Source organism: Dermochelys coriacea, chromosome 1 (assembly GCF_009764565.3).
Source record: "Dermochelys coriacea isolate rDerCor1 chromosome 1, rDerCor1.pri.v4, whole genome shotgun sequence".
In the NCBI taxonomy this organism is placed as follows: Eukaryota; Metazoa; Chordata; order Testudines; family Dermochelyidae; genus Dermochelys; species Dermochelys coriacea.
Window position 1 is genome coordinate 335,779,814 of NC_050068.2, and position 24,419 is coordinate 335,804,232.

Sequence of the window (24,419 nt, forward strand, 5' to 3'; positions counted from 1 at the left end):
AAGTTCAGAAAAAAGAATTGCTGTATTCTACTCCCTTTGGGGTAGTTTGAATCAACAGATGATGCCCAGCTCTATCAGTATGACATAGTTTGCAAAATGTCATTTTCCCTATAAGCCTACTCATAAGGTGGGAGAGAAGAGGTTAGTCTTGTATTTCACTGGGTAACTCTGGTAGTTCCTTGTTGAAAATCCTCATCCTCATATAGGATCAAATGAATTTGTTGTCTAACTCCACTCATGACAACTCCATCTTAGCCCAGTAGGCTTTTTAATATGTTATTCTGAATTTAATACATTTCTTTTGAATTCCTATTTGGTTTTAGGATTGATTAGATTGTTTTTTACAGGAATCAATATTGCAATATTAAAAATCAGAAACCATTGGGTGTTTTCACTATGACAATAAATTGTTCTGAAAAATGACCATTTTTCATAATAGTCCTGTTGTAATAGTGGTGAGTAGAGGACCTGCATAACACCCCTGTAATCCTAGTGAAGTTGTCAGAATCTCTCTCTGTCTTAAGTACTTATATGTCCCCAAATACACTGTATCTGAGTGCCTTGCAATCTTTAATGTATCAATCCTCACAACACCTCTGTGAAACAGGAAAGTGCTATTATCCCTGTTTTACAGATGGGAAACTAAAGTGACGAGAAGCTAAGGGATTTGCCAAAGGTTACAAAGGAAGTCTTTAGTAAAGCAGTATCTTGAACTGAGATCTCCTAGTGCTCTAATCACAAACACCCATCCTCAGTAGGAAAATAGAGCTTAAATGTTACATAGGTCTTGTGCTGCCCTTCTCGGGGTGAATTTCAACTTTTGACTAGAGTTTCACTAAATCATGACTAAATTCAGATTCCCCAAGTAAATCAAAATGTTGTTGTCAATATTTTCCACACCCACAGTTTTGAAATTTACCCATATGAACATTACAGAACACACCTTTAGTTCTTTACACTGAAAAGTAAAGATATATACTAGATCTAGATCTAGATATATAGATTATAGATATTCCTTCTAACTGATTAATTTTTACCCCTCAAATAATAGAACTACACAAATCCCAGTGTTCTTTCTGCCTTTGGCTTGCCAGCAAGTCTGAACATTTTCAACTCCCAGTGAAGTCAAAGGGAATTGAGATGTTCAGTACATTGGAGGTGGCTAGACCTCTGTGAAGAAAGAAGTGGTTCGGGACTATTTAGAAAAGCTGGATGAGCACAAGTCCATGGGGCCAGATGTGCTGCATCCGAGAGTGCTAAAGGAGTTGGCGGAAGTGATTGCAGAGCCATTGGCCATTATCTTTGAAAATTCATGGCAATAGGGGGATGTCTCAGATGACTAGATGATGAATAATGAAAAGGCTAATATAGTGCCCATCTTTAAAAAGGGAAGAAGGAGGATCCGGGGAACTACAGGCCAGTCAGCCTCACTTCAGTCCCTGGAAAAATCATGGAACAGGTCCTCAAGGAATCAATTCTGAAGCACTTAGAGGAGAGGAAAGTGATCAGGAACGATGAGCATGGATTCACCAAGGGCAAGTCATGCCTGACTAATCTAATTGCCTTCTATAACGAGATAACTTTCTCTGTGGATGAGGGGAAAGCAGTGGAAATGTTGTTCCTTACTTTAGCAAGCTTTTGACACGGTCTCCCACAGTATTCTTGCCAGTATTAAAGACGTATGGCTGGATGAATGGACTATAAGGTGGATAGAAAGCTGGCTAGATTGTTGGACTCAATGGGTAGTGATCAATGGCTCCATGTCTAGTTGGCAGCCAGTACAAATGGAGTGCCCCAAGGGTCAGTCCTCAGGCTGGTTTTGTTCAATATCTTCTTTAATGATCTGGAGGATGGTGTGGATTGCACCCAGCAAATTTGCAGATGACACTAAACTGGGAGGAGAGGTAGATACGCTGGAGGGTAGGGATAGGATACAGAGGGCCCTAGACAAATTAGAGGATTGGCCAAAAGAAATCTAATGAGGTTCAACAAGGACAAGTGCAGAGTCCTGCTCTTAGGATGGAAGAATCCCATGCACCGCTACAGACTAGGGACCGAATGGCTAGGCAGCAGTTCTGCAGAACTAGGGGTTACAGTGGATGAGAAGCTGGATATGAGTCAACAGTGTACCCTTGTTGCCAAGAAGGCCAATGGCATTTTGGGATGTATAAGTAGAGGCATTGCCAGCAGATCGAGGGATGTGATCATTCCCCTCTATTCGACTTTGTTGAGGCCTCATCTGGAGTACTGTGTCCAGTTTTGGGCCCCACACTACAAAAGGATGTGGAAAAATTGGAAAATGTCTAGCGGAGGGCAACAAAAGTGATTAGGGGACTGGAACACATGACTTATGAGGAGGCTGAGGGAACTGGGATTGTTCAGTCTGCGGAAGAGAAGATGAGGGAGGATTTGATAGCGCTTCAGCTACCTGAAAGGGGTTCCAAAGAGGATGGATCTAGACTGTTCTCAGTGATAGCAGATGACAAAATGAGGAGTAATGGTCTCAAGTTGCAGTGGGGGAGATTTAGGTTGGATATTAGGAAAAACGTTTTCACTAGGAGGGTAGTGAAACACTGGAATGCATTACCTAGGGAGGTGGTGGAATCTCCTTCCTTTGCGGTTTTTAAGGTCAGGCTTGACAAAGCCCTGGCTGGATGATTTAGTTGGGGAGTGGTCCTGCTTTGAGCAGGTGGTTGGACTAGATGACCTCCTGAGGTCCCTTCCAATCCTGATATTCTTTGATTCTTTGATTCTAAGTCAGAGGGCATCTTGCCAATAACCTCTAAGCAGTATCAGGCCCTGACTTTGTTAGTGTACTGCCAGTATGAAGTCTAAAGTCTCTGCAAAAAAATCCAGCATAAATACACATGTAAAAATGACAAGACTTTTCTACTGGCTACAATTTTCTGAGTAATTACAAATCAGAATGTATTTCTCTAAATCCATACCCTTAAAAAACTATTGTAAAAATATCAATATGCATGGGTCAATAATTAATTCAACAAGTTTCACTTCCTTTTCTGAATGTGAATTATTTACAATGTTTTTGTGACTCAGATTTATTCCCTCAGTAATTTCTGTAAATAATTGCTGGTCGGTAACCTATTAAGGGAGTTCATTGTGAGAATTCAGTATTTGAAATTCAGGCTGCATTGATTGTACACAGTGGTTGCATGGTATCCAGTGTTCTGTATCATGGATTGTAACTCGTAGGGATAGTTTTGACTTTAGGCAGAGCTCTGAACATGAGGTGGGGCAGAAGCAGCACCACGTCAGGAGTAGCTCGGGGGATGTAGGGTAAAGCAGACATATCTCTGGAAGCATAATTCCATCATTTCTTCCCCCTTGCTCATGAGGGTTAGAGATTTACTGTGGGTATAGAGCAGCAATAAATTGCTATACATTCATGCTGTGCTGGCTGAGCTGCACTGGCCAGTGAGCAGGGAAGATAGATTTATGGCTCCACCCTTTCCTACCCACTTACACTGGGAAGGAATAAGAAGAAATGTATCCCCATTTATTCTTGCATGCCTAAGCACTAGGTCCAGGTAACTCACATAGAGGTGTAAAGGGGAGATTCTTACTTCCTTTTACTGCGTATGGAGTCCAAGTTATAACCTAGCCCTTAGAATTGGGTTTTTCTAACAAATGCTCATGATTTCAAATCGAAAATTGGCTTTCTGTAAATATTATGCCTAACATGTGTGACTTGATGAACATTGCTACCAGTAAGTTCCTTTGCTAAAATATTGGTAGAAAATAAATACAAACAGGATTGAAATACAGCAGAAATATATGCCTTTAAAAATTGAAATGACTATACATGGATTTTATTTTTTTTTTTCAGTATTTGCCCAGCTGCAATTAATAATACTTAGTACTTGTATAGTGATTTTCCTGTTGAAAGCACTTTACATACATTATCTAATTAAGCGTTGATTAATGTAAGTAATCAGTATCACGCTCTAGTTGGAATATTAATCCAAGCATCAAGAAAACTTTGGAACTGCACAGTAGAAACACAAAATTTCAGATTGACTCCAGCAATGCTAAAGATCATAAAAGGTTTAGTACTAGTAGTATATTGTATTTTTCTAATTGGAAGTAAATGAACATATGGATATGAAATAATAATAATATGGGCTCAAATGTAGAGATAATAAGAATAGGTGACTAACTTGCTATATTTGCTATTATTGTTTATTTGGCTAATTGGGTTTAAATCAGTAATTCTTTCTTTCTAATTATAATGAAAGAGAATTTTGGAATTTGCTTCCATGATAACATGCAAAAAAGTGAAAACCTATCTCTCATACCCCCCCATGCTTCCCACTGATTGACGTGTCCCTCGGCTGCAAATAACAACTGCTCTTTTTGGCCATATTGATTTCTTTATGTCATTTCTGATGGAATTATTAATAATCTGGATCAAGGTGATGGCAAAGACAATTGATTTTATCCACTGAGAATCCAGCAAGATCCGGATTTCTGTTTAATTACTTTTTGGTTTCAAAGTTTTTACTCTAAGTGGTGGATATTCTATCAATGTGAATAAAAGATGCATTACCCCTGGCTTTATATCACTGGGATGTTTATATTTCAAGATCAAATGCGGTGAACATAAGCATAATGAAATTTGCCTCATAGGTTTGTATGTCTGAGATGGATGTGCTTAAGGGGTTAGGGTCAGGCACCTGAAGTTGTCTTCTCAAAATTCCTGTGAGATCTATGACAAATCATTTAAGTTCCTTGTGCCTCAGTCTCCTCATCTGTAAAATGGGGCTATAATAATTCCCCACTTTACAGAGAGATGTTGTTAGGTCAAAATCTCTGATGTTCATAAAATATTTTGAGTTTCTGAGAGAGAATTCATTAGGCAAGGGCTAGTCTTTAGCATATAGCCACTGTCCTGATGCATAAGTGCACTTCCCTCAGGAGGAATTGTGGGTGGGGAAAGCAGAGGGGAATGCTTGTGGGGGAACAGAGTCATGGCTTTGCCTGCTATCCTCCTCACTCTTTCCCCATCCTCACCCATTTGCTCATGGGTGGAAGGACCAGTGTCTGTGTAGTCCCTGTGCTTTGCATAGGACCCAGAGCCAAGGTTGATTAGTCCTAACATGACCACATGAGGTGGAACATGGAATCTTTACTCCCCTGTGCTGCTGTGTGAGGACTAGGGACACCCTAGTCCTATAAGTATTGTTTCCCCTCTGTCATTGTACTGTTCACTACAAGTGGATATTGAGGCAAAAAACCTGAACTCACTACAAGCACTTTATTCACCACCCATGCTAGAAAATTTATATGAATTCAACACAGCAGGACCTTCATCATCAGAACCATTTGGATGACGCCAGATATGTCCAGATAATCAGCAGTTTAGATAATCAGGAGTAAACAGAACAGGGAGTCACACTGGCAGCTCATTAGGGGCCTAATCCAAGGTCCTTTGAAGTGAATGAGTTTTGACTTGAGTCCCAGAAGAAGATGCTTAGATAGTGGGGTGATTGTTACAGATAATTAGTTTTCTACTGTATAGATAACGAAGTGCTTTAATCTGTGTCTTTTGTACGGTAATTTTTAGCATATTCAGCAACTATAGTCTTGTACTACCAATTAAAAAGATAATAGTAGTCAGTAAATTACTGACAATCAATTATTCGCAAAGCACAGTGATAAGAAAGATAATGTATACAAATGTAATATTCTATAGTATGAGCTATATTGATTTCAATGAAGAAAAATATTTCTCCAAAGACTTTTGGTGCCAGTATTAACTCCCTGTACAGTTGTTGTCCATCATGGAACAATTGTATCCTGGGTTGTGCTTTATTATAGACTGAAGACTCATAAGGATCTCAAAGAAACGAATATATCTAATTGCTCAGTTATAAGATGCAAAATATTCTCTTTCTTGTTCTCAGTGTCCCAGTAAAACATTTGGAGGCTTTGACTCTACCAAGGACCTTCCTGATGAAGTCATCACATTTGCAAGAAGTCATCCAGCAATGTACAATCCTGTATTCCCTATCAATAATCGTCCAATCATGATCAAAACAGATGTGGATTACCAGTTCACACAGATAGTAGTAGATCGGGTCGATGCAGAAGATGGCCAGTATGATGTCATGTTCATTGGAACAGGTAAGAATTTTTCATGCTACATCCGATGTTCTCACATGGAGTATGGAGAAGTAGAGCAGATTAGTGGTTTTCATTACTGGTAGAAAGCAAGCTTATTTTGTGTACTATAGAGTACATCTGTGAAATTCTTTAGGGCAAGGCTCAACACATTTTTCTTTTCTTTTTTGTTACTTAAGGGTTACATGTTGTTTGATTAGGACTTGACATCCGTAGGTGTTTTGCCTTTGACTTCAGTTGGAGTAGGAACAGAGGGTTTGTTTTTGTTTTTAATTAGAGGCATCTTCCCACTGGTAATTATATTTTGTTTTTAGCTAGATATTTTGGGGTACATGTTCACTCCATAGGAACTAGTTATATGAATAAAGCAACCAGGATTTGTCCAAGTTGTGGGATATTTCTTGTTTCCTCTTTCAACATATTTTGAACTGTGCTAATCTAAACTGGCCACCAGCCAGAAGAATGCTTCATTACCCTCAACACACCAGGTTTCTGATATCTATAAGAGGTCCTAGGAAGGACAAAAAAGTTATGCTGAAGCACGATGCCACTGGTAAAGTGTTTGTACTGTCTTATGGCTTGGGCTTTATATCTTTCTTCCAGCAGGCAAAAGAGAGGATTTTCTTGTAAATAAAGCAATTTTTACTACGCTAAAAGTTCTACATGAAAGCACCAGAGGCCAGCCACTCAGCCCAGTTTCTCCATTGACATCATGTAAATACATTGATTAGCACCATCTGAGGAGCTGGCCTTACATCTTTGATGATTTTCCACCAGATTGACTAGTGTTTCAAACTTGTATTGAACACAGTGACTTATTACTAGCCTCAAGAAGTTAAATCAAAGAAACCAAAGAACTTTCCCTCTGCATCACTGCAGTGTTCTAAAAAATGAACAGGTTCTCTGTCTGTCTGTTTCTCTTTCTTTCTCATAAGAATACTGTTTCTGAATGGCACCAGTTACAAATCTACAGCTCCATAGCTGGGGGTCAGATTCCAAAGCAATAAATCTCAAGGCTTCTTCATGTTGATGCCTAACATAAATCATGAGTAAACTGAGACCTGTGCTGAAGCTTTGTATACTAAGCATATTGCATGTGTACCAAACATTTACTGCAGAAGATGCAGCCATAAAGAAAGTGCTCCAGCTCTCTGAAATTGTGAACTGAATGATGACATGTTTGTGCTATAGTGGGTTATTGTTTAAAACTCTGAACAATATTTTAACCTGTTTTTATGTGCCACAGATATCTTCCATCACATAAGGAAAACTGGATAATGTATGCCCATCTTGCAATGACAATAATAAGACGGCTCTTATATAGAACTTTTCATCTGTAGACCCCAAAGGGCTTTACAAAGGCAAGAAACATCATTATCCCAATTTTACTGATGGGAAAACTGAGGTACAGCCAAATGAAATAATTTTCCCACAGTCACTCAGCAGGTTAGAGGCTGAACCAGGAACAGAAACCAAGTCTTCTGAGTTCTCATTCACTGCTCTGCCTATTAGGCCACACTGGTATATGACTTTCAGCAAGTCATTTATTACTTGATCTTGCTCTCACTGACATGAATGTAAAACTCACTGAATTTGGTGGTACATGAGCAAGCCTTTAATATCTCAGTGCCTCAGTTTACCTCTTTGTGAAATGGATCTACAACTGCCAATCAGAGAGGGATATTTCGAGCCTTGCTAAATTAACTTCTGAAAAACCCTTTGAGATCCTCAGGAGAGGTCTCGTATACTGAGGGTCTGCCTTTAAACCTGAGCTCAACTTGACTTCCATTGGGAGGGAGCAATTTCCTCCCTACTGTTCACTACAGATTCAAATTTCAGATTTCTAGGTGAAAACAGCTGCAGTGGTTAGACAGGCAATGCAGATATTTGTGTCTACAAATTAGGAGCAAAAACATGCGCCTGCCAAGACAGAAGTCAGCACTGAAAATGCAGCCCTGTAAATGTAAAGTATTGCTTTTATTTTCTGCAATATTATGTTTGTCAGACTAAGATAATAGCTGCTCAACAAGGACAGTAAACGAGGGACGCATAGGGGAGTAAGTGGGTATAAGGTGCCCACTTGCTCATCTGCACTCGCTAGAAAGTGATTAATAACGTGGGGAAAGAAAACCTTCCGTGGAACTCCTACTCTCACTTCCATGCAGATAGGGAATGGATCGGCAACTAAGGCTCTCCCTCCATCGTACCAGCAAGCACAGCTAAGCCAGCATACTGGAGTTAAAAATCAGCACCATGGATGGGACTGGTATAGGGCAAGACACCTCTGCCTCCACCCCCAGTGCAAAGGAGGAACCAGGAATCAGATTGTGGACTCACATCACAATCTAATTTACGGCTAACTGAGCAGGACTTGTGACAAAGCCATGATTTAGCCCTGTGTGGTGTGACTGGGTTTCTCTGCAGTTCTGTGCCATCAGATTACATATAGCCATTAGCATTGTAGCAATCAGGCTGCAGAACTTCAGTAAAACGGGGAAACCTTTTTTGGTATTGACATAACTGGTGCTAGTTAACCGCAGGATAATTAGCATGCCATCCAGCTTGGTCATATTTCCTTTCCTGTGGGTGAAATCTTCATCTAAGCAGTTTCTTTCTCATTGTCATTGTAACAATAACTATCACCTAGCTACTCCACAGTGGAAACAAAATTATATTGGAATGCCCGAAAATATGTCTGTGAAAAACCAGGTTCCAATGTATCCATTTAAAGCGTATCCCAAATATCTGATGTGGGGGATCATTGGGCACAGTCTAGATACATCTGTCAGTAAAGTGAATTAATAACAGTAATCTTATCTTCTAAACTAAGTTACTCACCAGAGCCCATTGATCCTAAAAGAGAAGCCCAATTCAATTTGTGTGAAATTGTTTGAAATACTACTCTGTAAAACTTGATCTAGAACTCAGATAAACCGACACTTCGGTACCTGAGGCCTGATCAGAGTCGCCATAGTGATTAACATATTGTACCTTTGACCTCAAGGGCTTTCTGCAGCACCAAGCTACCATAATCATTGCAGTATTCTTAAAAGAGAAGCATTTATTTAAAAAATGTGATGCTTAGAGCTACAGTATCTATCTGCCCTGCTCAGATTCCACAATTCTACTTGCTTCACTTTATCAAAACTCCATTTATGCTGTCCCAAAATGTAGCTTCAATAGACTATAAATGTGGTGCTGATGACAGTCCTGTACTAATAGTGTGTAAAGCCCTACAAACCATGACACCCTGTTATGTTCATTAACTTGAAGTCCTGTCTCTGTTGTTTGCAGGTTTTCTCCAAACTACAATTACTAAATTGTAGCCAGGGCAGTTTCCAATTCTCATATTGCTAATATCCTTAATAATGAATTATTAGTTTTTCCAAATAGTTGTGGAAAGTTCAGGAGTTTTTGTTTTAAGTTTATGTTCTGCTTGTTCTATGATGTTCTGTAAAGCTACTTTTAAGTATATTGCTCAAAGTAAATATTTTAAAATAATAGTAATAATAATAGTGAATAACCAAAGATTTAATAACAATCCATCTATTATTTTTCATGAGCCAGAATCATACCTGAAGTATTTTAAAAAAAGGCAAAACTTCCTGTTAAGAGATTTTATTTTATTTTTATTTTCTATTAAAAATTGCATGTGCAAATTTGGAGTTCATGAAAGAGATTAGATTGCAATTGATATTTTGTGGAAAAATTAAACAAAGATGTACAGGTTTAAACCCCCCCCCAAACTCCTAGCCATGGATATTTAGATTTCAACTTTTGCATAAGACAGTTATTAGAATTGGTCAAGAAACAAAATTTCTGTCTCATGGGAATTTATGAGATTTTTGAAATTTTTTTTTGTCCCAATTGAAGATACAAACTTGATAACTATATTTTTTTCACAGAATGAAATATTGCAAAAAAAGTTTACTTTATCAGAACATTTCATATCTATAACAATCAAAATATTTTGTTTCAGTAAGGTCCAAATGTTTAATTTTGACTTTTATTGTTTCAACGTTTATATGATATTGTAAAGTAAAATGTAATATAACATTCGGAATGGTAATGTCAAAATGATAAAAGTAGAAATGAAACATTCCAACCTTATCAAAACAAACTATTTCAAGACTTTTCTGTGGACATTTTTTGGTTGAAATAGATACTTGCCTTCTAATCATTTTGATTTAGTTGACTCAGCATTTTCTGATGGAAAAATGGAGACTTTTACAACAGAGCATTTTTGAACATATCTGTATAGTTATTCTTGGGGAATCCTTGTATTAGGAAGAATGTAGACTCTCTATATTTTATTATGCTTAATACCTTTACCTTATGGCTTTAAAAACAGCCTACATTTTCCAAAGTGACTAGTGATTGTGGGTGCTGATCTTGAGACACCCTAAAGGGGCTTGATTTTCAGAGGGTGAATGCTTTTTGCTTTCTATAATATGATTGTATTGCATCATGCTTAGCAGACCTAAAACATTAAATTAGAACACACATTTCTTGTTACTGCTAAAAGTATTTGGTAAGCTTTGACAAACCAGAAATGCTAGGTTTTGAATTAAGCTGGTAAAGTTGCAACTGTTTCCAAAAAGTTGGTTTATGCAAAATGAAGCATAGATATATGCTTCAAAGGTTAAATAGAGAGATGGTCTTAAGTTAGAAAGTTCAGTTCCAAATCCAGACATCCACACATGTTTGCGGGGATGTTTAGTGCTGTGGTTTTGAGACCTGGACCTGCTCACATTAACGTCAGTGGACATACTCTCAATAACCTAAATGGGTGTAGAATCGAGCCCTTGGTGCAAAGCTATCTCTAATGAAAAGATACAAGTTGTACAGGGCTGTTGTTGTTTTATCCTGAAACAAGGCTAGTGCCATTCATCACATAATGGAAATACAGATGTCTTCAGGGACATATAAGTCTTAGATGCTTTTGCTTGACACCAGGACAGCATGTACTTAAAAGAACTGACAACTTCATCAATTTGACAACATTCTTCCAGCTGCCCTTGTGTCCACAATGAGCCTTCTAATAACATCTGCACGTGTATTTTAAAACAAGTATGAAAAACTTCCTACTTCAGAATGGCTAATAAAATGTGGCTGAGTAAATTTAGCACATTCCCATCTAATAATACCTCTGAGGCAGCTGACATTTCATGGCACCAATCTAATAATATTGTGCTGTCCTGTTCATCCTTTAACAGCTGAAGCAAAGTAATGGATCATTTGTCTGTTGAACTTCCACAATTAAGAAATCTCAGAACAATGCCTTATGGAAATTCAAAACCCTGCTAGTTCATTTCAAATGCCAATGGGTATTGTGTGGAGTCAGTTCTCAGCAATATGTAGTGTCAGGACCCTTGTATGGAAATAATTGCATATCGCAAGAGATGAAGAAATTCTGGTTGCCCTTAAATTGGAGTCTACTAATTAAGCACCTGAAAACATTTTTTTTCTTTTAAAGATATTGGGACAGTTCTTAAAGTGGTTTCAATTCCTAAGGAGACTTGGCATGATTTAGAAGAAGTCTTGCTGGAAGAAATGGCAGTCTTTCGGGTAAGTGCTGTTGAATTCCAAGTAGATTTTTCTGTGGACAGCTGCACGCTGAACTTGTTGCAGGAGAGCCAAGGAGTAGCCTGGCATACTCTTCTAATTAGCTTGTCAATTATAGACCCAGACACCAGTCAAAATAAACCTTGAAGCTTCCAAATGCTAGTTGGAGGTTAATGATAAAAGAAATGGCATTCCTGATTTTTGTTGTGCTGTTTCAATGGTAAATTAGAATCACTAAATCTTTGAGCGATTGTCAGTTACAGTTAAAAAATGTGTATTTTCTGGAATCTTCCCACCCATCCTCTCCTAGAAGGTTATACAAATAATAACTACACCTGTGGCTATTAGAAACAATTCAGATTATCTGGCTAGGAGGAGACTCTTCAGTCTTATTCCTTGAGCTTCCATGACATCTCAGTGAAAACGTAACAAATACACATGAAATATACATTTTACCTCTCTTAGGTAAAATGTTGGTCTCCCAAATTTTTTTTAAGTCTGGTACCATTTACAGTTGCCTTCAAAACCAAAAGGAACAGAGGACCTACATTTTCAGAAGTGACTTTGGGTGTCTCCACTGTAAGGTACCTGAGTTGAAATAGCTTAAAAAGGCCTGATTTTAAGAGTATGGGAACTCAGCATTTTATGAAAATCAAGTCCCTTTAAGATACTGTGAGCTGACCCTCCATCTTACCCCAAGTGAAGTATCCACTAGTCACTTCTGAAAATTGAGCCCAAATAAATCAAACTTTTTCTGAATCATGTCAGATAGATCCCAGAGGATGTTCCATGTTTTCTGTGCTACAATAAAACATTTGAGTTTCCTGAATTATTCTCTGTTCATGCTATGTTACCATCACTATATCTTTGACTTGACAGTAGACACAACATATTTGGGCAGGTCTTATAGAAATGTTTACTTTCGGCATTCTATGCTTCACAGGCAAAGTTTGCACAAGAATCACCGCCCAGAGATTGGTCACTGTCAGGCTGTGTTTCATTTTCTGTGGGTTTGGTTTTTTTTGTTGTTTTGGGTTTTTTTTAACACAAATGTAAATTAGAAGCTATGAAGGGAAAATGAGAAGTGTAATTTGGGGCTTCTGGCTTTTCTCTCTTTAACATGAAGCAAGAATATTATGTACTCTGCAGGGTAATCTGGCAATTTTGATAGCATAGGAGTTTCTTCCTTAAATAAAGCAGAAGTGCCAAGAAATCAAAGAAATAGGAGAGTAAATTAGGAAAAACTGAATCAACGTTATTTTCCAAACTGGATTTGCAGCAGCCCTACACTAAATGTCAAATTAGGATTTGGGTTTTAAGTTTACTGGTACATCTTTTGTATTATATAAAAATAGTTTGCCCCTGATTCCCATTTACATCAAGGCCTCCTTAGTTTAATAGTGTAAGGAGGCCGTGGAGTAAACAAGAATTAGATCTTTTAATAGAAATTTTGCAATAATTTTTAATGGAACCTACCATATCTGAGTTTCTACTGGCTACAGAAGAGGCTACCTCTGTGTCATGAAGAATGTTTTTCACTGTTTGAGCCACAGTATGATGATACAATGGTTTTCATTTATAAATCCACCAAACTGAAAACCTTCCAGATCTGTTACATTGATAACAAATGCCTTTTTTAACCTGAATTGTGGAATATTCCCCGGAACAGCTGAGCAAACAAGCAAATGAGTTCAATTTTCATTCAAATGTAACACATAATTGATGCTTTCTAATACCAGGTCTATTAACCCATTTGTAAAGGAGTCCACATGCATAGCATCCACTCAGCCATATCAAATTCTCTCAAGATCAGCAGGTTGAAAGCTTAATGCGAACTATTAATATACGTTACGAAAAACATGATGCATAGGGTCAGTAAGTAGTACTCTTTTGCACCGCATGTAATAAGGTTTTACACTGCACTGAAACTTAAACTTTGTTAGAATTACTCATTAAGGGCTCAGTCCTCTAGCTTTTACTTACGTAAATAGTCCCACTGAAGTTACTGGGACTACCCTACCAATGTAAAAAACAAAATTAAAAATCCTTTAGGATCAAGACTAAATTCATTATTTTATTAATGTGCTTATAAAGCTCCATTAATTTATATAGGAAACTACTTAGTGGTCCAAAGTCTGCTTACTTTACTCAGGCATAATGTTTCATAGGAGTAAGTGCCTGAGTAAGGTGAGCAGGATTTGCCCATTATTGATTAAATACTTCACAGTGTAAAAATTTACTACCAGTTAGAGCTCCGCATTCCATAAACATAAGTAACTGTATGTGCATGAGAAATCCCAATACAGTCAGTAGGACTACTCATGTGAGGAGAGCTAGTCACATAAGTAAGTATTTGCAGGACTGGGGTCTTCATCTAGGTATTATTAAAGTGATTGGTTTATTTGGGTTCCATCACCTGCACTTTATCATATTAATATTTATTCTTAAGCTTTTCTCTATGCATGCTATGTGGATACATTACTGTAAATTTAAATTTAACAGTATGAACAGAAATGAATTTCAAAAAGTGAAACAAACAACAAAACCAATAACGCTGGAATAATAGAGTCTGAGAAATGATTGATGAATTGTGATGTTGAATTTAGACATGCACAGGCACAAATGTATATGCATTCTAATTCACCTATAACAATACAAACATTTCATGTTAATAGTCAGCAAGAAATGCCGTCAAAGAATCCATAGAGTTTTTTAGCTGGTAGATGACCCTATAGCACTAGTTTCATGTTAACACATTTTACATTTTAACCCATTTTAATGTTTTTTCTAGGAACCCACTGTTATTTCTGCAATGAAGATTTCCACAAAGCAGGTACTATATGCACAAGCTTTAAATCACTTTTTAAAATATTTATTGGCCTGTATAGTTCAGAGACAGTAACTTGGCACTTAGGAGAGGCATATTAATTATACCAGCAACATCCCATCCCTTTACATAAACATCAGCAGTTTCTCAAGGAAAATGTGTCAGGCAGTGGAGAAAGGAAAAAAGTTAGTTTTGTGCTTTACTGGCAAGGTGTAAACTAACCAGCTGCTTGCAGAAAAATTCCACATTACCAAATGCTTCAGTGACTGAGAAGCTATTGAGTTTAGAGGCATTGCATTCACTTACAACATGTCTGAATTTGGTCTTTACACATATGAACCCAGTGCTGTTTCCTGTGAAGTTGGTGGCAAAACCCTTCATTAATTTAAGTGGAAGCACAGTCACCCCTGGTATGCTTTATAATAGCTTGTATTATAGATATAAAAAAAACAGGTGATTTTTCCCAGTTTTGTGGATTTGGGGCCAGAGTCTGAAAATATGAACGAGTATCTTGCTTACTAACATGAGTATTCCCATTGAAGTTCTGGTAGTAATACCTGATAGTAAGTTGTTGCAGGATTGGGTCCATTAATAATGGTGTACAACACCTCTCAGTGAAGAGGCACAATGAGACCTATATCCTGTTGAAATAGGTCTAAAGTGGTGCATTGGCCTTGTGAGGGCGCCCTTCAAAGGGCTAAATTGTATTCTCTAATGAACAGAGCTCAACTCTCCATTTCAAATGCTGAACACTGCAGCTACGAATCCATTGTATATTGGAAACCTGCCTGAAAATGTGCAGTATGTGACACAAAACATTTTGTTTGGGGCCAATTCCCTGACATATCACCCAAACCAACAAAACCGGTGGCTTAAAAAGAATGTACCATTTACAAACAAACCTGTCAAGTGGTGTATATGTTCACATCATACCAAAAGGCTCTGCTTTGGATTATTTTTACAAGTACATTCTTTTAAGACAGCCGATTGTATTGTATAATGGGCTGTGCATTTTGTATAACTTCTTCTTCAAAGCATCTTTATTTACTTAGGAGGGATTACAATTTCCCCCAAGTCATTAGAAAACAAATTTACAGTATTAATATTGTCTACAACTAGAAAGAGCACAGTATGGTTATTCGGCAAAATTAAACTTTGAAATATCAGCCAGCCTTGGATTAAAAATGACAGAAATCATGATTCAGCATGACAAGTTTTTGGCACAGAGACTTTGTATCAAAGAAGTATCTGGCAACATGCTTCACACTAGATTTATGATTAAAAGATGCTCTAGGTTTTACATCTTAAACACATTATTCATGTGTTTAAGTTGTAGGGTTTCACATAAACATCAATAGCATAATAATTCTAGGCAGGGTGGGCAAATTATAGCCCGGTGCCTATCCCCCAGCTGTTTTAATCTGGCCCTCAAGCTCCCGCTGGGGAGTGGGGTCTGGGGCTTGCCCCACTCCAGCACTCCAGCCCAGGCAGCAGAGAGGGGGCCACTCCACATGGCTCTTGGAAGCTGTGGCATGACCCTCCTCCAGCTCCTATGTGTAGGGGCAGCCAGGGGGATCCATTCTGCATGCTGCTCCCACACCAAGACACTGCCCCCGCAGCTCCCATTGGCCAGGAACTGTCGTCAATGGGAGCTGCAGGGGCAGTGCCAGTGGAAGGGGCAGCATGCAGAGCCACCTAGCCATACCTCCACGTAGGAGCCAGAGAAGAGACATACTGCTGCTTCCGGGAGCCCCTTGAGGTAAGTGCTGCCTGGAGCCAGCACCCCTGAGCCTTTCCCCTGCCCCAACCTCCTGCCCCAGCCCTGATCTCCCTCCTGCCCTACAAACCCCTTGATCCCAGCCCAGAGCACCATCCTACACCCCAAACTTCTCATCCCCAGCCCAACCCAGAGCCCGCACCCCAGCCAGAGCTCTCACCTCCCCCTGCACCCAACCTCCTGCCTCAGGCCGGAGTTCTCTCCTACACCCTGAACTCCTCATTCTGGCTCACCCTGGAGCCTGCATCCCCAACCAGAGCCCTCACCCCCTTCTGCCAGCCCAGCCCCAATTTTATGAGCATTCATGGCCTGACAAACAATTTCTATTCCCAGATGTGGCCCTTGGGCCAAAAAGTTTTCGCACCCCTGTTCTAGGCACTGCACACTGCAAAGTGTAAATGTAAACAATAAAATCAACATGCTTTATTCAATAGTTTCAGTGCAATCATCACTATATATATAAACTAGGAATGTGTGGATGAATTCAGACAGCCCTGTGTACAGACCTTTCTGCTTACTCTTGCATACTGTACTAGGTCTGTGGGTCCCATCTGCTGCTACTCAAGACTTTGCCATTGCTACATCTCTGTCAGTCTTGCCAACTCAATTGGCATTCCCCACTACGTGTCTAGCTAAGGCCTAGTGCTTGCTAGTCCTCTGCACAGGGGTGAATTTTACCCCTTGAATCAGCCTTAACAGTGCATTCAAAGTGAGCCTTGATGTGCCTCCTGTCCCTCTCTAGCTCACAGAAGTTAGATTTTGAGTTCATCACTAAGGACCTCATTTGTGTTCCATCCCCTAAACCACTGATCCCTGAGATCTGCACTGTCCTTGGTGGATCAGCAAACAGGAGCAGGCCATTGGAGCAGAGTCCCTTGCCCCCTGGCTTCCTGCAGTTCCTTAAAAGCACTGTGACTGCAGGAACCAGCACTGCCCCCAGAAGTTCCCTCAGATGGGGCTCCCACTACAGAGGAAAAACCTGAAAAGTTTACCCAGATTCAATCTACAATAACTTTTCCCTCATTGCCCCCTGAGTTTGGGAAGAGGAACAGGCCACAGAAAATCCCTTGTACCTCCATAGTATCCCCTCCCCACCTGCTGCTATGAATACCCACAGAACAGAGTAGGGGAGCTGGAAGGAACATTTTGTAGTGCAAACCCTCACCCTTCTACCTCTTGGGCTCAGATTCATAGGTTTATGAATCCCTATGCTCATAGAAGCCACAGGTGGGATGGGGGAAGGAGATCACAGGTTGATACAGACAAACGTTTTGTCTGATACAGAGAATTTTCTGTGGTTTCCACCACCCACATTTCCATTCAAGTGGGGGAGTGGAGAGAGCGAGAGAGAATCTCTTAAATCTTCAAAAAAGAACTTATAGTCTATTTGCATACATGTGTGAAGTACTATATTTATTCAGTGCTCACTGTTTCTGTTCCTGCATACCTTCACTGGATAACATTCAGCCCTGTGCTGAGGAGCCATACGAAAACCTATGCCCCACTTTCACGGCCTTGCGCCGGCTTGCTATACAGGGATGCATTTTACATCTGTTACTCCAAACCATAGGGAAAACAGTTGTATCTCGGACATGAATGTGTGGTCAGTGATGGCAAACCGTGACCACTGCCACGTATTTGCCCCTCCCTTAACCCACAGTTCTTCCCTACAGTACTGTTGTTTCAGCAGTTTGAAAAGATCTCTTCAATGGACAGCTTCCCTTGCTGTAATTTGATCTGATAATCAGCTGATGTGTTAAACACAAATTGTCTTGTGAGAGTGCAGTGTCAGGTCATTTTTGGGGATGCCTCCATTACCATTGTTTGAATTTCATATTGGCTGAAATTATTTATTATTAGTGTCCAGCATAATGGTCAACAGCTGGATCTTAAATACATTGCTTTAAAGAGAAGCAAGTAGAGCGATTTGGATACGCTCTTGATTATAGGATTCCTAAACCACATATTATACTTAACAGATGGAACATCTGAACTGTCCCATAAGAAGTAAAATCTTTAAGCAACTTCTTTTGGTCTTAGTTCATTTATTTTAGATTTCCTATGATTTGCTGCTCTTTTGTTCAGTTCAGAGCTCTCATTCTAGGGAGATTTATTAGCAATCATTTTTGACTAATAAAAAATTGGTACATTGGTGTACATGAACCCTTACAGTTTGGACATTGATTTTTCAATATACATCCTAGAATTCATTATTATATGCTCTACATAGTAAGCTACATGCCATATTGTTTATATATAGTCGTACCCCAGTTATATACAGTCCTACTACTATATGGTAATATATTGCACTTCTGATCAATCACTAAATGTCAGTCATGTCTGCTGCCAGTCATTCGTTCCATGCATTATCCATCATTGACCTATATGCCTAGCTGAAGGTAATTATGTAAGCTTAAGACTTCCCATATAGTACTAGATACATCCCTGTGTGATCAAGGGGTTTCTCCAGGACACTGCAGCTTTTATATCCCAGCCAGGGCTTCGTAAGAGGTGGAAGTTTCCTTGGGAGAGGTGCTAACACTGCGCAAGTGATCTGTCCTGCCACCTCTGAGACTGTGCTGGCCAGCTGTTGGCATCTCAACAAAGTAGCGACTGCAGCCAGCTTGCATTACTGAATCCTATATGGGCTTTACCTTTATGGAATCGCAACACAGGAGGTGAATCAGGTCCATGGGCTCGCTTGTAATACAGTTTCTTATGCAAGCCCTTCATCCTCTGAAACAGAAAAATTAATGAAAATCTGTTTCATGAGACCTTAAAAACTGAGATCCTGGCTACTTTACTTGGGATTTAAAGAGTCCCATGGCATTTTCAAAATGAGAGGCCTGAAGTCTTTGTGCTTCCTCAGTTTTGTAACATGAATTTTCCACCCCACAGGTAGCTGCATTTCAGTGACTTTGTACATGTGTCAGGATTTTTTTTTAATCGTGGAAGGCCTAAAATCAAAATATTTTCATTTGATAGACTGCCATAATGCCTCTTGGGAGTTGTAGCTCCGTTGCCTCATGTCCCCATTACCCTCTATGGGCCAGGTCTCCCAGATGGATTACATCTCCTGTGCTGCATCAAGCAGCTGATATTATTGGGAGGGGAGTCTAAAACTGAACTGTTGTCATTTGGATATCTTGCTATAGTGTTTCTTAAGAGTTGTAATCTGGCTGTGAAGCCTGGCCCAGAGAGGATAATGGGGATATGAGGAAACCAAACTACGTCTCCATGATGCACCATAGCCAAGGACTATAATCAGCTGCCACCCTTCATCATGATGGGATACTGTGTGCGCTATAGAAGATGTAGTCAGTCCAGGAAGAATGGTCTATGGACGAGTATGAGGCACCCAAACTACAACTCCCATGAGACACCATGACCAACACTTCCAAGTGAAAATATTTGCTTATTGATATTCCACCTGAAAAGCTAACTTTTCTGTGAAAAAGTTTGACAAAAATTAAATTTTGTTGTTTTCTTCAAAAATTTCAACTTAAAAAGAAGCACATTTTCCAACTAGCTCTACCACTGAGATTAGTCAGGCTCTTCATCGGTGGAGAAAGTGAATAGGGAAGTGTTATTTACCCCTTCACCTAATACAAGAACCAGGGGTCACACAATGACATGAATAGGCAGCAGGACTGAAAAAACATCAGAAAGTACTTCTCCACACAACACACAGTTAATATGTGGAACTTATTACCAGGGGATGCTGTGAAGGCCAAACGTATAACTGGATTCAAAAAAGAATCAGATAGATGCATGGAGGATAGGTCCATCAATGGATGTTAGCCAAGATGGTCAGGAATGCAACACCATGTTCTCGGTGTCCCTAAACCTCTGACTTCCAGAAGCTGGAACAGGATGACAGTGGATGGATCACTTGATAGTTGCCCTGTTCTGTTCGTGGCTGCTGAAGCATCTGGCACTGGCCACTGTCAGAAGACAGGATACTGGGGTACATGGTCCATTGGTCTAACCCAGTATTGCCATTTTTATGGTATTGGAGGGCAGGCACTTAGAGACATAGTCTACCTCGCTTCACTTGTAGCAATTCCATTGATGTCAGTGGAGGTTTCATACAAAAATCAGCACCAGCATTTGTCCCATAGAAACAGGAAATAATTTTCTTACTTGGACTTTTCTTTAAAATATTGGGGCTGATGTGCCTCTTGCTTACATGTGTGTAAATCAGGAACATATAATTGAAGTCACTGGAAACACACTGCTGTAAAACCCATGTAAATGAGATCAGAATCAGCCCCCACTGTTTATATTTTGATGTATTCTGCATGTCTTTCCAGTGAAACCTGATGATTTGCAAACTTGCACCTATTTTGCAGCAACAACTCTACATTGGCTCAGCTGCTGGAGTTTCACAGCTCCCTTTGCACCGCTGCGATGTGTATGGGAAAGCATGTGCTGAGTGCTGCCTTGCTAGAGACCCTTACTGTGCTTGGGACGGCTCTTCGTGCTCGCGTTACTTCCCTACTGCTAAGAGGTAGGGACAGTTGCAGATGTCTGCATTATCTACTACTTGCCTTAACTGATGATCTGAAAGATGACCTGTGCGCTTCAGAGGTTTTTCATGGGATGGTTAACTGGAGCCCTTTCTACTTCAAAGAAAACATATTTGTGAAAGTTACAAACAATATCAAGTCTTGGTAAGTGAACATTGCTACTTTTTGGGATGGCTTGGAAAGTCCATGATAAAAAAAAACATTCAGAATGGTGCCATCTCTGAAATGGAAATCTGCGCTTATACAATGAGAAATGTTAACAATAAAAAACAGAGAGAAAATTAATTGAGAGCTCAGTCCAGCAATCATTACACACTTATGAATACAGGTACCTAAGAACTGAAACATCATTGCCTTACACTTTCAAAAGTTGTTGTGATGCTAACTGAATGAGAAAGCATTTGGGGATTGATGAAAACTGACAGATAGATACCACCTCATTCTCTATTGCTCTGCAACTTGTGCAAAGATGGTGTAGCCATTCTGATTAGATCGCATTTTACATTAACTTTTCACAGATGCAAATGATTATACGAGATGCATTGTGAAGTAGTATCAGGCCCTGTACATGAAAAATAATATTTGTATTGTTTCTAAGTACTCTGGAGTAGCTGTTTGACTTAACGTTTTTAAAACATACATTTTTAGCCTCCAAATAAACTTTAAGTCTATCGTTATTAAGAATTGACTTTGAACCTGGGTCTATAATCTGCTGTCAATTACTCAGGTGTAAATCTGGAATAACTTAATTGATAAACATGGTTGCAAATCAGATCAGAATTTGGCCTACAGTCACCATATCATCACCTTCTAACTATCAGTATATTAGACAAATTATTGCAAAAAAAATTTGCTCGGATGGTGATAATATAAAAGGGAATATGACATAGTGTCTTACACCAAAGGAGATGTGAAAGATCCAAGCATTTATGTACAGAAGAGGCAAACTTCATCTTGAAGCTAAAGTTTACAAATACTTCAGTAAGGAATTTCATGCTTCCAAAATATATTTATCTTCAGGGGGTGGTTGGTTGGCTGCTGGAAGGGATGAGATAATGTAAGGGACAGTAGGGAGAGTTTCCTCCACAGATATTTCAGCTGGAGAGGATTGAAATGTCAAGCTTTGTACCTCAATGTAGCCTAAGCAAACACTTGAAGAAAAAAAAAAGCTGCTCATGAAACATGCAGTCTTATTTTTGCACCAGACTATTGAAATAATTTGAGGCAAAATAATTCTTCCTGGGGGAGGTAAAGAAGATAAACCAAATACACCGGTCACAAAATTAGCATTCCTGGAAAGAACTCAAATGCCATGGCCTCCTACTAATGCATCCCTACAAGTCCAGATTCCAAAAGTGTGGAGAATGTTGTGGCTTGGTGCATGTATAGGGATGGTTTGCTTATAGTCATTTTCTTTATCTGTCTTTTTATATTTCCCACTCAGTGTAACTTTAAGGAGCCTAAATGACAGTTTAGAAAGCCCATAGTGTGACCATTTGACTTGTGCACATGCTTTGGATCTCATGTTTCATAGATCACCATGCTGGCTTAATGCTGAAATGTGTGACATTTGCTTGATATCCTAACTAAATGCTTGATCCAAAATCCATTGACATTAATGGGAGTCTAATTAGGCCTAATTCCTACAAATAGAATTCTTTAAATAAGTTGGCCAGTGGAATTTATGAAGGGAGTGACAAAAATTGCATTTGCAGCTCATTTGGGCCTGGGTGTGGTCCTGATTAAGCCATATTGCAACTAGCTTTCCATGGGGAAAATACAGTGTAAACGTTCAGCACTGGAATGGGTGAGAGAGATGAAGTATATCTTTAGAACATGCACCTAAACACAGAAGGGTGCCTTCTATTAAAATGCTGTCATGCATCTTATTGTGTCATTACACTGGAAAACATGATATTAATAGTGGTAGACAGAAGTGTCTAAGGCATCTAAGGCCCACTGACTTTCAGTGGGATTCATGCACCCAAGGTGAAGTGTTCAAAACTGCATAAGTCCCATTTTCAGAAATAAATTAAAACTTAGTCTCCTTAGTGCCTAAATCACTTTTGAAAATGGGACTTAAGAGGTATCAGCTGTGGAATTTGATTCTGGATCTGGGTGGGAATTTTTTAACAATCTCTCCAAGAAAAAATTGATGATTTGTTCAAATCAAAATTGTTTGTGAAAAGAGGGCAATTTCCACAAAATTCCTGTGTCTGAAAAAAAAAAGGATTACAGGATGGGAAAACCATTTTCCAGCCCATATCTCCCTTCAGCCAAAGTTTGTTAAGCTATGCAGCATACCCAGTAGACTATCTATTCATTCAGGGCATTGTGACAATTGGATGTAGCCCACGGAGGGAGGGAATGAAATCTATGGAAGAAGAGAGTTATATAAGTGCTGGGTGAAATGTTCAATAGCTCATAAGTCCCATTTTCAAAAATAAATGAAACTTAGGCTCCTCTCTGACTAAATCACTTTTGAAAATGATATGTAGGTGCTTTTCTTCAGAAATGGGAATTTTGTGGAAATCGCCTCCTCACAAATAATTTTGATTTCAACAAATCAGCATTTTTTCATGGAGAGATTGTCAAAAAATTCCCACCCAGATCCAGAATCAAATTCCACAGCTGATAACCCCTAATGGAAAACCCCATGCATGCCTCCCCCATCAGTTCTGGGGCTGTTAATGAGTTGTGTTCCAACTGATTTTCACTCTGAGAAAGAGAAGGGTAAGAGATGGTCTCTGCATTGCAGAAACCATTATATTACTTAATTTGGACCATTGTGACTGAAGGGTGAGACCAAGCATGGCTCTTACAAGGATACTTCACTTTTTTGTGTGTGTCAATGGATGCCATAATCTGACATCTCAATATTGTTTGACCACCTAATCCTTTTTGCTCTCTCCTGACTTTGCAATCCCTGTGGTTTTCTCCTATTCCCCAAGTAAAGTGCTTGTTCTCAAAACACATCTTTGTTTGGCTTGTTTCTTCTTTTTAAAATAAATCTCCTTTCCATGGGCTGAATTGGGTTTTGTATCACAGCTGTTTAGGTAAGAAAAGAAACAGACAAAGCAAGCACAACAAATGCAAACCAAAGAGAACTGTATAGAAAAATATGGGTTTTCTTTTTTTGTAAAACACAACATTTTTCAAACAGATCAACACTTTATTAAAGAGAAGAGATGGAGAGCAAATTGGAGGGGGAATATAAAGTTATATTAAATGATATTGTGATAAGAGTTAGAGAGGGACTCAAGCTACAAAATTTAGATCTGGACTTCGAATACACCATTTTTCAAGGATGTTCTGTTTCAGAATTTTAATTCAGCCCATACTAAAGACGAAAGCCACTTGCAAAAACTTGCATATGGATTTAGATCCAAGGTTGTGGTCAAACCAGAAGAAAGTTGAGTTAAACATTATCCTATCCATCTCTAAATATATTAAGCCCTGGCAGTAACATTTGTGACAAAGCTCTGTCCTTGCCTCCGTGGGTCCCACGTTTCCTGGTGGATTTCGCTAGCCTCAGAGGCTCACTGTGACCCTCCACGTAACCGTTCTTTCTCTAGAGACA

The 24,419-nt window shown here is 39.2% G+C and overlaps 1 protein-coding gene across 1 annotated transcript in view; it reads left to right on the top strand.

The window, feature by feature from the left end:
* Nucleotides 1–24,419, top strand: part of SEMA3A (semaphorin 3A) — a 291,534-nt gene that overhangs the window by 249,267 nt on the left and 17,848 nt on the right. Inside the window, 4 exon segments of the mRNA XM_043497991.1 lie at nucleotides 5,925–6,144; nucleotides 11,618–11,709; nucleotides 14,498–14,539; nucleotides 20,663–20,820. Of these exon segments, the coding sequence (XP_043353926.1) occupies nucleotides 5,925–6,144; nucleotides 11,618–11,709; nucleotides 14,498–14,539; nucleotides 20,663–20,820 (512 nt within the window).